We start from the raw sequence: 17,840 nt of genomic DNA, 5'->3' as shown, positions 1-17,840 counted from the left end.
TTTAACAAGCAAATTTTTAAAACTCAATGGTATTAAATAATCATGATTGTGGATTAAAAATATACAAAGAAGTAAACAACATACAAAAGTATTAAAATTCTAATTCTCGATCTAAGTCATATAGTTTGTATTATTCTATAGATAGATGTTAAATAGAATTTTTTTTTTTTTTTAAAAAAAAATCCAATACTTTTGGTGTTAAAAACACCATAAGGGCGGGTGATGAGAATCGATCCCAAATTCTGCTAGGGTCGGGAAGGAAGCTCTAACCACTTGAGCTATCCTTCACTCGATCTTTCAAGTCTTAGATTAATGAACATTGAATATTGTGAATTGTTAATACAAAATTTCAATTTTGTTTTAAAAAATATTATTCACTGTGATATATAGTTGAAAATAATACTTGTAGCATATTTTATTGGCAAAAAATCTATTACTTTGAGACAATTATATTAAATATAATAATATGAGTAGTTGAATTTTGATTGTTTAGTATATTCAAGTAAATATTTTTTTTTTGCTTTTTTTATTATGGCAAAATAGCTTAAAATAATACCAACTACTAACGATTTGTTGAAAAATAATAAGAACTCAACTATTTGCTATTAGCGGTGCCACTTCTTATACTATATATGCAAAATGGTACGTCGGTCATCGAAAAAGTGTTATGAGAAATATTCCGTCTATATTTAGTATTACTTTATTTATTTACATTAAAGTTTCAATATCACATAATAGTGAATAGGGTATTTCAATATATTATTATGTTGATAAAATAAGTTCCAAAAAAAAATATTCAAAAATCCAAAATTTCCCCACATTCACCAACCAAAATAATGTGGCAGGGGAAATTTTAGGATTTCTTAAACAATCTTTAAACTAATTTTATCAAAAAAATAATTCATTTAAATACCTAATTCACTATTATATGGTAGTAGAAATTAATATAGGTATTTTGAAAAAAAAATTATTATTTAATTACATATCGACAGTTCAAAAAAAAAAAAAAAAAAAAAAAAGAGTAGTCAATTGGGGAGAGAATAGAGTAGTCAATTATTCCATTAAGTGGAGGGTATATATATATATATATATATATATATATATATATATATATATATATATATATATATATATATATATATATATATATATATATATATATATATATATATATATATATATATATATATATATATATATATATATATATATATATATATATATATATATATATATATAGGGGAGGGATCCGGTAAGAATCCCTCCTTATATAAGAACCCTAGTTATATAAGAACCCATTTCAACCGTAAGATTAAGTTATTTTGGACGGTTAAGATTAAAACACATATCCAACTTTTTCAATCCCCTTACATACCTCCCAACTTTTTCTCTCTCCTCTAACTTTTTTTTCTCTTCCTCACGGATCTCTCATTTTCTCTCTCCTCAAACCCCCAAAATTCTCCATAGAAGTTGTAATTTGAAGGATTTTCGTTTCAGGTATGTTTTTCTTTTGGATTTTGTTCAAATTTTCATGAAATTAGCATGATGTTCAAGTGGATTTTGCGGTTTTTCGATGTGATTTTTTCGATTTAGGGTTCGAGTTTAGGGTTCATAATATAGTTTGAGTTTGATTTTTTTGAGTTCGATTTTTGCAAACTTAGGGTTCGAATTTTTGGGAATTATTTTGTTCGATTTTTGTTCAATTTTTGCGAATTAATTAGTTCGATTTTGTTCGATTTTTTTGTTTTTTTTTTCCGTCAATTTCGAACAAATTTTTCTTCAAATTTCTCAATTTTTGAATTTTAGAACATAAAAGAAAATTTAGAACATAAGTTAAGAACATAGGGTGAAAAAATTTAGAAGATAAATTTAGAGCTTAAACAGAAAATTTAGAACATAGATGGAAAATTTTAGAACATAGGAAAAAATTTAGAACATAGATAAAATATGTCGAATATGAAAAAAAAGTTTAGAACATAGTCAAAAAGTTTAGAAAATAGGGTGAAAATATTTAGAACATAGGGTGAAAAAAATTTAGAACATAGGAAAAAAGTTTAGAACATAGGGCGAAAAAAGTTTAGAACATAGGGAAAAAGTTTAGAACATAATTTAGTACATAGGAAAAAAGTTTAGAACATAGGGTGAAAAAATTTAGAACATAAGGTGAAAAAATTTAGAACATAGGAAAAAAGTTTAGAATATAAGGTGAAAAATTTAGAAATGAGAAATTTTAAGATTATAGATAGAAAAAATTTAGAACATAGGGTGAAAATTTTCAGAAATATATACAAAAAATTCAGAGCACAGACAAAAAAATTTAAAGTAATGGATGAAAAAGTTTAGATGATAGGAAAATAATTTAGAAATATAAAAAGGCGTAGGCAGAAAAAAGTTTAAGTATTAGCAAAAAAACTTTTGAACATTTATGGTAAATGAAAAAAAAACATATGCTTAAACCTATTAGCTCCATTGGTAGAGCACTATGCAAATGCATAGAGGATGTAGGTTCGATTCCTACATAGGTTATCTCTACAAAAAAAACTTTTGAAAGTAAACTATAATAACTTAATAGTAAAACATAAAAATAAATCAAATTATTTTTTCAACGTATGTTCTAAATTATTTTTCTTATGTTTTAATTTTTGTTTGCTTATGTTCTAAATTTTTTTTTCTATGTTCTAAATTTTTCTGCTTATGATCTAAATTTTTTCAGCTTATGTTCTAAATTTTTTCCTATGTTCTAAAATTTTTCCTATGTTATAATTTTTTTTTTCTATGTTCTAACTATAAACTCTTCGAAATTACAGAAATGCCATTACTAAAGGATCATTTTAGATGGTTAGATCAAAACTAATAAAGGGTTGAGATGGGTTCTTATATAAGATTGTGTTCTTATATAGAGGAGGATTCTTACATGAGCGTTCCTATATATATATATATATATATATATATATATATATATATACAATAGTAAAGGGTTTCTTAGATAACACTAAACCCTAGACAAAGAATATTCTAGAGAGTACATATATATTCCCTCTGTTTTTAAATACTTGCTTCATTTTTCCATGTACGGAGTTTTAGGAGAAATTGGAGAAAACAATAAAATATAGAGGTAGTGGGGTAAGTGGAAAAAAGTAGTGGAGAGAAAACATGAAATTAATAAAATATGATTAATGGTAGGTCTACTAGATAAGAGAATTTGATTAAATATTGTAAAAGTTTACTAAATAAGGAAAGTGGAGCAAGTATTTAAAAACGTAGGGAGTAACAATCATGATACATTATTAATATGGATTGTACTAAAATAGGAAATTGGTTACATAATCTGTAATTTGAAATAAAAAATTAATAACAAAAAAAATTATAACAGATAATATACGCGTATATTCCTCGCGATATTTGTTTGTTGACCGCCATACTATTTTGCATATATAATACAAAATGTGGTACCGCTAATAGCAAATAGTTGAGTTCGTATTATTTTAAGCACAAATTCTTAAATGGACCTGGTTCACACTAATTTATTGTGAACCACTACCATTAGAGAAACTATGGTTGTTTTATTAATAAAAAAAAGGTCACTATAATAAAAATAAGGTCACTATGTTGAAATAAAAGTCATTTTAATAATATATACTCTATAAGAGGTTAATTTTTCAATGAAATATTTTATATAGTGGTCAATATAAATAATAAAGATCACTATATTAAAATTAGGGTCATACGCCGTACTTCAACTTCACAATAATATTAAGGTTATACTAGTTTTAATAAAGGTTACTATGCTAAAAATAAGGTTACCATGTCAAAATTAAGGGTCGCTATGTTCGATATGATGTCAGCTGCGTGTGTATAAACCCGGGTCCACAATAATTATTGTGGACCAGGTCCACGCAAGTTTTTCTGTATTTTAAGCCAATATTCTTATTATTAATGGAATAGTTATTCAAAATTTTGTAAACTCGCATTTGTATGTACGATTTCATATTTTTTTTGTTTAGCTATCAGGGGAAATTTAGGTAGTTTAAAAGTTGGACACCAATTTTTCATTCCGCCTCCCCCTTTGCCTTATATAATAGAGATATGTTAGGAAAGATTGTTTTTATGGATATATGCTTATCATATTTTAGGTGGTTTACCTAAGATTTTTTCTTACCATATTCTAGCCAAGTTAGTTGAATGTTATACATTATTGTCAATGAATGACAATGGATCTTAAGATTTGTAATAAGGGCCTGATCATATTTACTTAATTTCAGTTCAGTTCAGTTTAGTTAAGCTCCAATCAGTTCAGTTCAGTTCAGCTCCAATCAGTTCAGTTCAGTTCAGTTCATCTCCTAATTTTCCTCTCTCATAAAATATTCATTTAAGTTCAATTCAGTTCAGTTCAACTCTAATCAGTTCAGTTCAGTTCAGTTCAGCTCCAACCAGTTCAGTTCAGTTCAGTTTAGCTCAGTTCAGTAAATGTGAACAGGCCCTTACTCAGGTGGTTAAGACTTTATTCCCAAATTTAGAAGATTCTAAAGAAACAAGAGTACGATGTGCATGTTTAGAGAAATCAGGTGGTTAAGACTCGCCCTAGTGGCTGTCTAAACACCAAAAAATTAGCATCTTAGGGCCTGTTCAAATTTACTTAATTTCAGTTCAATTCAGCTCCAATCAGTTCAGTTCAGTTCAGTTCAGCTCCAATCAGTTCGGTTCAGTTCAGCTTTGTTCAATAAATGTGAACAGACCCTTAATCACATTTTACATGTTTGACTAATGTGAATTCATTCAGGTTGTGGAGGTAATCGAACAAGTACATGGTTTATTTCATAATTTGAGCAATGACTGGATATTAAGGGTTGTTGAGCGCAAAAAATGACAAAGAAGTGAAAGAACAAAGATGGAGTTGCTGTGTAAAAGGGGGTAGTTAGTGTTATTCTTCGCCCCAAGTTGAGCGTGCACGTACTCTAGTAATTTATTTCATTGTAGATTTGTAGCTAAATTGCGAAGTTCAAATAATATATATATATATATATATATACATATATATATATATATATATATATATATATATATATACTAGGTTAGGTCCCGTGCCATGCACGGTAACTTTTAGTAATTGTTTTATATTAACAGTACGTTTAATTATACAATATAAATTTGTCTAAAATATTATAATGAGTTTATGAAAGAGTATATATATGTTAGCCAGTAGTATATTTTTTAATTTCTTTTTTGCTCATTTTTAACCCTTAAAATAAGAAGGAAAAATCTACTACCTCCGTTAATTGTTATCTGCAACTTTGGGGTATTATTTGAGAGTTATAAAATATTCTAAAGTTGCAGATAACAATTAACAGAGGTAGTATTAAATAAGCAAAAAAATTACCTTGGGTACACCTATACACCTAAAAAATTACCTTGGGTACACCTATACACCTACCTCTATAACAATTTAAATGATTTGGGGCATTTGAAACTACACATTTTTGTAATGTGCATATTTTTTTCATATATATTTTATTCACTAAAGAATTGCATTAGTACATTTTTGTAGCGTTGGACATTACACCATGTATGTTTTAAATTATGAGAAGAATGTGACTTTTATTTTTTATTTTTTTTGTTGCTTAAATTTATAGTAGTTATTTTTTTTAATGTTTTTGTGGAAGATTGGAAGAATACCTCAAATCTTTCATTTTAAATAATTTTTAATATTTGATATTCAAACTACTGAGCTTCTAATATATAATTAAATGAAAATAATAAAAAAAAAATAGAATTCTTGTAATATATGACACGAATTCTATATAAAAAAAATCTTATTGTATCATACTTATGTTTATATAGTTGAGAATATATTATAGAAATATATTTTTTTTGAGGGGTATTATAGAAATATATATATATATATATATATATATATATATATATATATATATATATATATATATATATATATATATATATATATATATATATATATATATATATATATATATATATATATCTTTTTTTTTTTTGAAAGATATATATATATATCTTTTGAGAATTAGTAAACAAATTTAATTTCACTAAAAAAACAATAAGTAGTATTATAATAATTAGGAAAAAGAGAAATGTTTTGGCACAGACCGATAAGTATTCCTAATCTAGGATACCAAACTTTCAAAAGAGGTTTTATATGTTGCAAAACCATATTCTTAACTTGCACCAAGAATTTCCTAAATAACATTAATACATTATTTTCGTTGCAACTTTTTTGGGACCTATCAACCCCACAAGCTTTATTTTTCTTTTTTTTTTCCCTATTTTTTTGTAACCCAATGATAATTTTTTTTTTTGTAAGAAGTTTATTCAAATGGTTTATACACTATAGTAATACTCCCGCTGATTTGATAATCAATTTTGTTTAATATTTTCCATTCAAAATCTTTTTGTAATAATACTCCTCCTGATTTGATAATCAATTTTTTTTGTAGAAAAGTTAGTGCTTTATTATTCATCGTGTAAAGATAATCTGTCCGACAACACCATACGAGGAAACCTCACAAGGATAATGGTTTGAAAATTAGAAAATAATAAAGATCAAAGGTGGAGGTATAGTAATACTCTCGCTGGTTTGATAATCAATTTTTTTTTATTCAATTTTGTTTAATATTTCTCATTCAAAATCTTTTTGTAGTAATACTCCCTCTGATTAGATAATCAATTTTGTTTAATAATTCCCATTCAAAATCTTTTTTGACAAAAAATAAAAATCAAAGTGGTAAGAATGATTGTGATTGAAACTTAACATTAAAAAAAAAAAAAAAAAAGTAATCGTCATAGTTCTTTTTTGGCATGGTGATTAAAACTTAACATTAAAAAAAAAAAAAAAAACAAGTAATCGTCATAGTTCTTTTTCTGGCATTGTGATTGAAGCTGATTTAGATTGCTTTATTCGTTCCAGAGCATTACTCCCTCAATCTGATTTTTTTGTCATTCACATTTGAAATCTTGTAATGAGGAAAAAAGAAAAAGTAAAAACTTTAAGTACGAAAAATAAAAAGGGTTAGATATGAGAGAATATTCCTAACTTACACTAAATATTTTCAAAAGCTCCGTATTTCTTCTTCAACATTTTTTGGTCATATGAACCCCGCAATATAATTTTATTTTTCTAATAATTCTCTAATACAAGTACTTGGCATGGAGACCTGAAAAATTAAAGCCTTTGTTTGGTTTTTTGGCTTACATAAATTATTGATTAAGGTGGACTTTTTTTAAGTTATTAAGTCGGGTAAATTTACCCTAAAAGTATTTAATGTTACCCTTATATATATACAACAAAAGTTACCATTTTCCTATCATAAATTGTACTCTTAAAAAACACTTGTATAAACACATCAGATTAATCATATTAGCCTTCATAACATTTATCCTTTAGATTTTACATATTAAATTACAATCACACTCATTACAAATTAAAAGTTATCTTCTTTCAAACAGTTACCATTTTCCTATCATAAATTGTACTCTTAAAAAACACTTGTATAAACACATCATATTAATCATATTAGCCTTCATAACATTTATCCTTTAAATTTTACATATTAAATTACAATCAAACTCATTACAAATTAAAAGTTATCTTCTTTCAAAAAGTTACCATTTTCCTATCATAAATTGTACTCTTAAAAAACACTTGTATAAACACATCATATTAATCATATTAGCTTTCATAACATTTATCCTTTAGATTTTACATATTAAATTACAATCAAACTCATTACAAACTAAAAGTTATCTTCTTTCAAAAACAAAAAAAAAAGTTATCTTTACATGTTCCTTTAAAAAAAAAAATTATCTTTATGTGGATTAAATTACCATAGAAACTGTTAAATCTTACCTGAAATTGATCGTGTTACAATAAAATTAAAATATGTCCGCTTTATATAAGACTTATTATTTTTCTAAGGATTTAAAAATTAAAGATTATTCCACATTCACACTAAAGTAAATTGATTTTAGAGTAACTTCTCCATCAATTTACTAGCATGATGAATGTGTTGACGATTTTTGTGTATGTAAATGTAAATTCATTGGAAGCAAGGAAGTTAATTTACTTTTTTTTTTTTTTTTTTTTTTGGAGGGAAGTTAATTTAGATGGCTTTATTCATTGAAGAGAAAAACTCATTCCCATTCGATTTTGCTCATCACATTTAAAATCTTTTTGTGAGATACAAAATGTCATGATCAAAGTTGGTAAAATAAAAAGGATCGAATGGAATATTCCAAACTTGCACTTAGTAATTCCAAAATATTTTCATTTTTTTTTCTAGTTTTGCTTTTGGACCATAAGATACTTTATTTTTTTCGTTTTTGTTAACCCCAATGAAGCAACATAATTGACATGGTGACCCACTAACCCTTAACTTTAAAGCCTAATCTTTAACTTTTGAGAATTTTTGTTTAAATTTGAATGGAAGTATGGTTTATATGACATAATTTCTTCTGAAATAATACTCCATCTAAAATTTTTTTGTTGTTCTCATTTACATTATTTTCATGATCCTTGAAAAAAAAAACAAAGCAAGAAAAAAAAAAGGTTATAGTTGTGTTTTATGGCAATGGAGATGAATTTCATTCCCATGTATATATAATTATATATATATATAAGCATTTATAAATTAAAGGTTGGAGAATTTTGTATTAATTTAACTAGAAGCAAGGAAGTTGATGGCTTCCAAAAAAAAAAAAAAAAAAAGCAAGGAAGTTGATTCAAATGGCTTTATTCGTTCATTTGAATCAAATTCCTTTCTTCTAGTTAAATTAATACAAGATTCTCCAACATTTAATTTCTAATGGCTTTAGTATATGTAATTATATATATATGGGAATGAAATTCGTCTACATTGCCATAAAACAAAACTACAACTTTTTTTTTTTTTCATGTAATAATATAGTTAAACAACACAACTATACTCTTTAAGCACTATGGCAACCACCTCCGATAATGCAGATATCACACAACCATCAAAGAGCAAAGATCAAGGGATGTATGTGTCCTTACCAAATAATGAACTAATGGATATACATGACATCGTCAAGCAGGTTGAGCAGCAGCACAAGCCTGATGGTAATAAGGTTAATGCCAAGGCCATTTCTCTTTTTGTTAAGCGTATTCTTGAACCCGCACCTGCCTCTCAAACTGTAGAACCAGCTTCGCAGGTACATATGTTTGTACAACTTAAGTTGGGCGGCTATTACTGCATTATATTATATTGATTATGTTTTAAAACCAATCATCTTTATATGTTTTTTGTAGGATACTCTGTCGAGCATCTATGATAGTCTACCAGAATTCCCTGACATGCCAATTATTGCCGGAAACGTAGCTAGTGAGGTAATTATAAATATTCTATTTACTTATTTTTCATTTTCCAAATAACAAAGCTTATTCTATAAAAATACCTGTTGGGGACAACTTAAACCGAATCCTAATTGAAAGGGTCTAAAACTAATGCAGATAGCCTGCAAGGTCGTGAACGAGGTTGATTCACACACCACCGCCCTCTCCGTGCTGAATGTATTGCAAAAGTTTTCATGGGAATCAAAGGTAGCTCTGACAGTTGCAACTTTTGTATTGACCTTTGGAGACTCTGGGTTAAACTTGACTGCAGAATCCAGGACGAACACTGATAAAACACCATTGTTCAACGAGCATGAGTTCGAACCCACAAAAAATCTAATCGATGCCATGGTCGATGCAACTAGTTGCATTGTGGATTTTGAAAATTTACCCACATCATTTTTCACATCGGAAGATCCAAATATCAAGAATGCTAGAACTGTTTTTCTAGTTGCTGTCTATTTGGTCGTCAGAGCTGTTGTTACTGCTGCAGCCCACAATATAACCATGTCAAGTAGGGGAGTCAAGTAAGTTTTTAAATACATACTTCTTTCGTTTTTATTTACTTGCAACAGAGTCTTGTGGCACGCGTTTTCAGGTCGAGTTTATATATGTAAACGGACAAATTACTCAAGATAACTTTTACACGTGATACATAACCTTACTATATATTCATCGTGTTAAAATTATATTGATAAAATCGCTCGTTTACCTTTACTAATCCTATTCTAAACCTGCGTACCTAAAAGGTGTTGATAGTAAAAAGAAACAGAGCAAATATATACATATTTTTTTTTGAGCAAATATATTTCATTAGACTAATGTGAGTTCTTGTAAATAAAGTAGGACTCATAAAACATTATTTACATTGGCTACCTTGAAACCTAAGCAGCTACTCAATTGGGCTGAGTTACTAACATGATAATTCATTAATTAATTTTACAGTTTTTGTACCTTAAATCGTATGGAGCTTTTCGACTGGGCTACGAAGCTAAAACGTATTAGTGATGATGAGCTGAAGAACATGTTGCCTGAATTAATTAAACTCCTAGGTATGTTTACAATGCGACATGACATGACATGACGTATATAGTGATATACTATATAATATCGAGTAAGGATTATTGTTAATGTAATGCAGAGGAAGATGTAGACATGGAGGCTTATAATATGGTCAAGGAAATTGTCCTTAAAGAAAATCACGTTGACAACATTGAAGTTCTTAATGCCCTTATTTCAGACAATGATAAGCCCCAATTGTATGATTGTCAGGCTCATAAAAGGGTATGTTACAATTTTTAGTCACTGTATTTATAGTTCTTTTCATCATGAAATTATTAATTATATACTAATGATTATGATTAATGAAAGTAATTATAGACCACTTTGATTCACTTAAGGAGTATAAATATTGAGATTATTTCATTTTGAGCTATTTCAGGTCCATCTTGATGAGCTGAAAGGACATGATGTGCTATTACTCATATCAGACCTGGATATCCATACTTATGCTGTACAATGTATATCACGTATTGCTTCATTAGATAATTCCCGGTACAAGGTTGTCTGGATACCTGTTGATCAAACTGAAGCCATTGACGAATCTATATTTACGAGTCAGAAAGAAAAAATGCCCGGGTACTCTGTTGACCACCCTAGGGTGATAAAAAATCCAGCTATTAAGTTCCTCAAAGAAGAATGGGAGTTTAAGGGTGATCCTATTGTTGTGGTGTTGGATCCTCAAGGAAATGTTTTACACCAAAATGCGATGCACATGATATACATTTGGGAATCTGAGGCAGTCCCATTCACAAAGAAGACAGAGGAGACCCTATGGAAGGAGCACAAACGGATTCCTAGTCTGTTGTTTGATGCTGACACTAGACAAAGTGAACCATTCAAAGACTTCAAAAGACGGTTCTTTTCGCTTGAGATTCCAGTAACACTTCATTGATTATTTCTTACTCCTTCACTTTATATTTAACCCAGTACTTGCCTTTACACTTTGTTTGAAAAGAAGGGAAGAGACAGGGAGGGGAACAAACTCTCTTGTTTGGGTAAAGGATTGGATGAAGGAAGGGAAAGGAGAAGAAAGGATACATTTTTCCTTTCTCTTTAATAAGCATAATTCCTCCAAAATTGGAGAGATTTGGAGAAAAAATGGAGCACACCTCCCCATCCCTTTTTTTCCCTTACGTTCCTCCTTATCCCCTCCCCTTCTTTTCCTTCCTTCTTTGCTATCCAAACAAAGCGTTAAGGTTTCTCATGATTGCACATATATCATTGATAAATCTTTTTGTTAATATGTACTTAGGCCCTATTCACTTCACCTTAAAAATTAATATTCAGTTAAAATAATTTCGGTATATAGAAATTCAGTAAAAATTATTTCAATTCAGTAAAATTAATTTCAGTTCAATAAAAATTATTTAAGTTCAGCAAAATTAATTTCATTTCAATAAAGATAATTTCAATTCTGTTAAAATAAGGCGAAGTGAACGGGAGCCTTAATTTGCTTCCTTAAATGAAATGCAACTTAGCTTTTTGGTACACAATTTTAGAAAGAGATTAAACAATGTAAACTGAAAATATTAATCAAAATAATTTATACACGTCTCACACCACTCTAACTTTTTACCTATTCTAATAAATCATTACTAAAAAAAAAAAAAGTGTCACGAAGGTGAAGAGTTTTGTGAAATTCCCCTTAAGTCCTACTAGAATTTTTTTTTAATACTTAATAAAAAAAAAATTAAAAAAAAAGAGGAATTTTTTTTTTTTCTTTTTTTTTTTAATTCGGAACATTCTAGTAGCCTGGGCACACTATTTACACAATTATTTTCAATTATATTTAATGATAAAGCCATCACGTCGTGTTGAGACTTTTTTTTAATCTAATTTGAATTTTGACTATTTTCTAATCGCTTCGACCCTCTTTTTTTTTTCCTATAAATAGAGGTCGTTACAACCCGTTTTTAATCACCAACAATCATCAATAATCCTCTCTATTATTCTCTCTCTTTATTTTCATGTTCTTAGCCTAGCCTAAACACATCCTTGATACTCATCTCCAAATAGTCATCATACCTCATTCACAAGACTTGAATACTCCTAGCCATCCTCGACGTAGCCTTCGAGCTCGACATGAAAGGTTGATAGTTCTGAGGGTTTAATCCCAAATCTATATTTTAATTTATTATTTGATTTAAAAAAACCAAATGATAACCTGGTTTCCGATGTTTGACTTGATTTTCCGACGTTGACTTTGCATGTGTGGGTCACGTGATCTCATAAAACCACCTTCCTTTATATTTTTCACCTTTCCATCACCCAGGGGCGGAGCTACAAGGGGGCCGGCAGAGGCCCGACCCATGTAGCCCAAACTCCCTCCGTTATTTTTGTAAGTGACACAGTTTGACCGACACGGAATTTTAGGAGATTTTATTGACTTTAATAAAATAAGATGTTAGTGGGGTAGGTTGGCGGAGTGAGAAATGATAAAGTAAAAGAATGTGAGAGAAAGTAGGGACCATGAAAGGAGTGAGAAATGATAAAGTAAGAGATAGTGGGGTGAAGATATATATTATTAAAATGTAAGGAATTTCTAAAAGAGGAAGTGTGTCACTTTAAAAAAACGGCCGTTTAAGGAAAGAGTGTCACTTAAAAAAATAACGGAGAGAGTAAATAGAAATGGAGGAAGTATTATTTTTTTAAGGTGAAGTGAACATGGGCTAACTTGTTATTTGTAGTACTTTCAACTTTTAAGATTGAATTTTTAAGTATTATTTTGTTATAGTATGGATTTATGTGTCCTATTTTTGTATTGAAACTTATTTTGTGAAATATTATTATTTTTTTATACAGTTTTTGGATTGAAAATAATTATGAACAAGATTTGAAAAAAAAAAAAACATTTGTACTTTCACAAGTGATCAATAGTTGATGGTGACTCATCATCTTGGAAATCATGGATCCGCCACCGAGACAAGCTTTTAAATTATTCTTAACAATTCTTTTTTTTTCAAATTTTTGTGCAGATGTACTGCTTTATAATTGGAGGTGATAACCAAAACTTGATCCAGAGTTTCTTAAGCGCAGCAGATAAAGTTGGACAATTTGAAAACCAAAAAAAAGATATGATCTATGTAGGGGGAAATGAGGAGAATTATGTGGAAGTGATCAGGTGGCAACAGAGTGGGTTACCACAAGAGAAAGAAGTTAAATGCTATTTTTGGGTAAGAATAGAGAGCATGATATCCTCTTTGAGAAATCACACGCATGTAGGTGACCATGCTTTTGTCATTCTACAAGACCTTCAAAGGTTGCTTCACTATCACAAATCCAATGTTGACTGGGTTATTCTAGTAGGTAGTTTTAGCATTGTTATAGGCCATGGCGGAGTGGCACTGTCTACCCTTCAAGAGTATGAGCTTTGGAAAGAAAACGCATCCAAAAAAGGGTTTTATGCAGCATTTAAAAGTCATTACCGTAAGCTTTATCGACAGAAATTTCCCTACCAACGTATTGAATTCCCAGCTCCTGCCAAGCCTGTTAAAACTATGGTTTGCCCTGATTGCAATGCCCAAATGGAAAGCTACAACTCTTTCTTATGCTACCACCCATCTTCATCACGAAAGAATTCAGGAATATAAATTATATTATAATTCACTACTTTTGTGGATTCTATTTCGATCACCATCTTTGTATCACTAACTTATCATGTTTTTCATTACTCTTTATTTATGCATTTATAAGCTATTTTTATTTTTCTTTTTGTAAAATGATGTGACTTAAGTTGAGTGTTTGTTTGTTTGAGTTAAGTCATAGTACAGTATTCGAGAACTAGGTCAAGCTAAAACATGTAGTTTGCTTGTATTGTTTGATATTTGTACAACTATGCATTTGTTTACATTTTGAGTTGAACCTCAAATTTAATTAACTAGCTTTGATTTACATTTATAAGATTTCATTTAGTAAAATCCTAATAGGTTAAACCCAATGCATTTGCACGATTGTTAACAAACTATTATAATAGTAAACTAGTTATTGACGGGCGATGCCCCGGATAAGATAGATTACCATAAAATCCTAACAGGTTAAACCCAATCTTCTTGCGATGAAGAACAAGTTTCCATCCGATGACATGTACTGTTGGTAGTGGTTATGGCGAAGGAGAACAGTGAGGTCATCCATGGCAGAAGAGAGAGAAAGCTTGAGATTCTCGAATTTTTTGAAAAATGCCCAAAAGTTGGATTGGGGCTTTCTTATGTGATGTATAATTGTTGAAATTGATTGTCCCATATGATTGTATGTTAAATTGTGAGCATTTTGATAACATATGCATGTATTTTGGTTGAGAAATGAGCAAGTTATGTTATACCCATGACCTTAGTACGAGCACTTCAATGGAGGTTCCACCATTGTTTTACATATTATCAAACAAGTTATACATATCTTCAAATAAGTTATACATATCCTCAATTAGCTGGATGATTTCCTCTATTGGCTATATGATATCATGGTTGGATGATATCCTCTATTAGCTATATGATATCGTTTATATATAATTGTGTCTATGATATCTTTTATAAGCCGGATGATATCCTTTATTGGCTATATGATATCATCAACCAATAGAGGATATCATCTAGTTAGTAGAATATCATCCAGCCAATATAGGATATCATCCAGCCAATAAAGGATATCATATAGCGAATAAAGGATATCACCCATTTAGTAGAGGAAATCATCCAGCTAATAGAGGATACCATGTAGCCAATAGAAATATCATCCAGCAAATAAAGGATATCATCCAGTTATTAAATGATATCATCCAGTCAACAGAGGATACCATCCAGTCAATAAAGGATATCATCTCGCCAATTGATCAAGTGTGATATTTTAAATTTTTAACTACCTCAATCTGAATTTATTATTCATTGACTAATACTTTCAAAAGTCTAATACTTGGGGATACCCAGTTAATTTGAGGGATACTCAGTTAATTCCCCACAAACAAATTTTGTTTATCTGAGGGTATAATTGTCTTTTCAAGTAGCAATGGAGGGGTATTTGCGTCTTTTCATGTACTAGTTGAAGGGTACATGTGTAATTTCCTCACCAAACAATACAAACAAAAAGCAAACATTAATTGAACAGCTCATCAAAAGTACTGAATAAATGACCCTGCTTTTTCAATATATTTATAAAAATGCCATCAGATTAACAAAAATTAGTTTATCTGGCAGATTAACTTGTATTTTCCTACATAATTTTAGTTTCTTTAGTTGCTAGATATAATGCAAGTGAGTCGACTTGTGTATGGTTGGACAATTTCCCTCAAAGTTTTATAACTTTGGCGGAATTTAATTTGATTTAGTTTTAATAATAATGCCAGGCTAACATTTTTTCAAATAATAAAAAATAAAAATAAAAAAGTTAGTAGGATAGTTGGAGTACTACAAAATTGTAATAAAAAAAAAAAGGAATATTAGAAAATTATTGACCGTGAGAAAGATGAATCAATTTAAAATGTATTAGTTGGTTCTGGTGAAGACCATGAGAGGATTATGATATAATATTAAAGCTAATTAGTGACCCAGGCGATGCCCTGAATTATATTTTTTAGATGATTGTGGATATAGAGTGATTGAAGCTTATAACTTTTAATATTATTACTCAGTATTACACAAATTAAAATAATCAATAAATTGAATTGACCACAAATATTAATTCCACAATGTTTTTCTCTAGATTATTTGATAGTTTAAAAAGTCATATTTTTTTGTAAATTGTAGATTACCATTATAGTCCTAACAATTTTTTTGGTATTTTTGACCACACAACCACAATAGCAAAGTGTTTTATTTTATAATGATAGGGTAGTGTCAAAGTAATAATATTAAAGTTTTAATTTGATTATAATATTAAAAAAAAGTGTAATTCAGCCATTAATTTCATAATTAAGTCATTAATATTTAACAGTTATAATATGAGGCAATCTAACAGTTTTTTGTAATTACTATTTTAATGATTCCAATATTTTAATTGAGTCCAAATAATTACTTGAACTACTTCATTTTATAACTGCTAAGTAAATGTTTAAACGTTGAATACATAAATCACTGTAATTGACAATTATGGTAGCATTAATAATGCCGGTTACAAATTTATGGGAGGTTATTACTTTTTTTATTATTATTTTTTTTGTTATTGGGTTCGAATGATATGGAAATGACATGGCGAGATATAACAAAAAAAATGACACATTACATATTGACACTCCTTACCTTTGAGTTTTAAAATAATATTGATATAGTTTTTTGGAAAAAAAAAATTAAAATCTTATTAAAACACAAACACATTTGTTAAGTTTATAACCTTTATTAAAACACGGTACGACGGAAGTAACACTTATTAACATACAATACCAACTTTTTTTTTAACACTTATTTTAAACACAAGAAGGGAGTAAATGAAATTTTATGACATTATTTTTTTGGGGTATGTTCTATCCGGTTCACCCTTTGGGCTAATCTGGATGTTAAGGTTTCACTCCCCTCCCAATTGTTGTTGCGAGGGATCGAACACGGATCTTCCCTACCAAGTGTAGTCCCAATCACCACTTCACCAATAGCAAATTGGTAAATTTAATGTCATTATAACTCAATAACTAGATTAGTTAATGGTGAAAGTCGTACGCCGACATAGGTGTTCGTTAGTATTATGACTTTTATCCTTTTATTTAAACACATATTATAATTACCTATTTTCCAAACGTATCATATATTAAGGTGAAATTCTCAATCATAATCCTTTTTAGTTTGTCAACGGTAATATCCAATAATCCATAATTTAAAAAAATAACCCCTTATTTCTTTAAAAAATGTCCCAAAGGACATTAAATTTCATTAAATAAAGACATACGACATCTACAATTGACAATTAACTGTAATGAAAACGGATTTAACAAAAAAAAAAAAAATTAATCGAGGAAGACCTAAGAATCCAAATATATAGTTATAACACTTCGGCACATTCTCAATTCGTTGTCTCATACAACTTTATTTTTAACATAGTAGCCTTTATTAAAACTTCATTGTGTGACCTGTAATGTTATTGATAACCGAAAGTACGTCGTTATGATAAATATAGTGAACCTAATTTGAATATAGTCACATTTATTATTTATATTGACAAGTATATTTAAAATTTCAATAAAAAAATTTACTGAATTTAGCTTTTAAATGTCACAATGACTGTAGTTCAATATTAAGCAAGTCCATTTAAAAATTTGTATGTTTAACTATAAATGTTAACATAGTAAGTTAGTAACCTTTATTAAAACTTTGAATTATTCGCTTGCTTACTACTTGGTTGATCAAGGGTTAATCAATCGATCAGAGGCTATTCGGTCATTGTTTGGGTGTGTCTCATCCAGCCACACGATATGATCAGA

At 28.9% G+C, this 17,840-nt stretch overlaps 1 protein-coding gene across 2 annotated transcripts; it reads left to right on the top strand.

The window, feature by feature from the left end:
• Positions 1-8,644: 8,644 nt before the first annotated feature.
• On the top strand, positions 8,645-11,939 carry LOC145595346 (protein SIEVE ELEMENT OCCLUSION B-like). Of its 2 annotated transcripts, none has more exons than XM_081651741.1 (6): positions 8,645-9,117; positions 9,299-9,376; positions 9,500-9,909; positions 10,328-10,434; positions 10,524-10,666; positions 10,824-11,939. In XM_081651741.1, the coding sequence occupies exons 1-6, from the start codon at positions 8,968-8,970 to the stop codon at positions 11,334-11,336; spliced, it is 1,401 nt and encodes a 466-aa protein (XP_081507867.1). In that variant the 5' UTR covers positions 8,645-8,967; the 3' UTR covers positions 11,337-11,939. The 2 variants fall into 2 exon arrangements, with proteins under 2 accessions (XP_081507867.1, XP_081507866.1); XM_081651740.1 differs by having other exon boundaries at positions 8,658-9,201; positions 10,824-11,928.
• The last annotated feature ends 5,901 nt before the right edge of the window (positions 11,940-17,840 follow it).

The sequence above is a fragment of the Chenopodium album genome, chromosome 19 (genome assembly GCF_948465745.1).
Source record: "Chenopodium album chromosome 19, dcCheAlbu1.1, whole genome shotgun sequence".
Classification (NCBI taxonomy): domain Eukaryota; kingdom Viridiplantae; phylum Streptophyta; class Magnoliopsida; order Caryophyllales; family Amaranthaceae; genus Chenopodium; species Chenopodium album.
Note: the sequence above shows the minus strand (reverse complement) of the source record. Positions and strands in the feature narration are given on the sequence as shown.

Bases quoted from the DNA above. Each gene is read 5' to 3' on its own strand.
- LOC145595346 (XM_081651740.1), top strand. From the start codon at position 8,968: ATGGCAACCACCTCCGATAATGCAGATATCACACAACCATCAAAGAGC. The intron at 9,202-9,298 runs GTACATATGTTT...TGTTTTTTGTAG, and splicing joins CTGTAGAACCAGCTTCGCAG to GATACTCTGTCGAGCATCTA. The intron at 9,377-9,499 runs GTAATTATAAAT...AAACTAATGCAG, and splicing joins CCGGAAACGTAGCTAGTGAG to ATAGCCTGCAAGGTCGTGAA.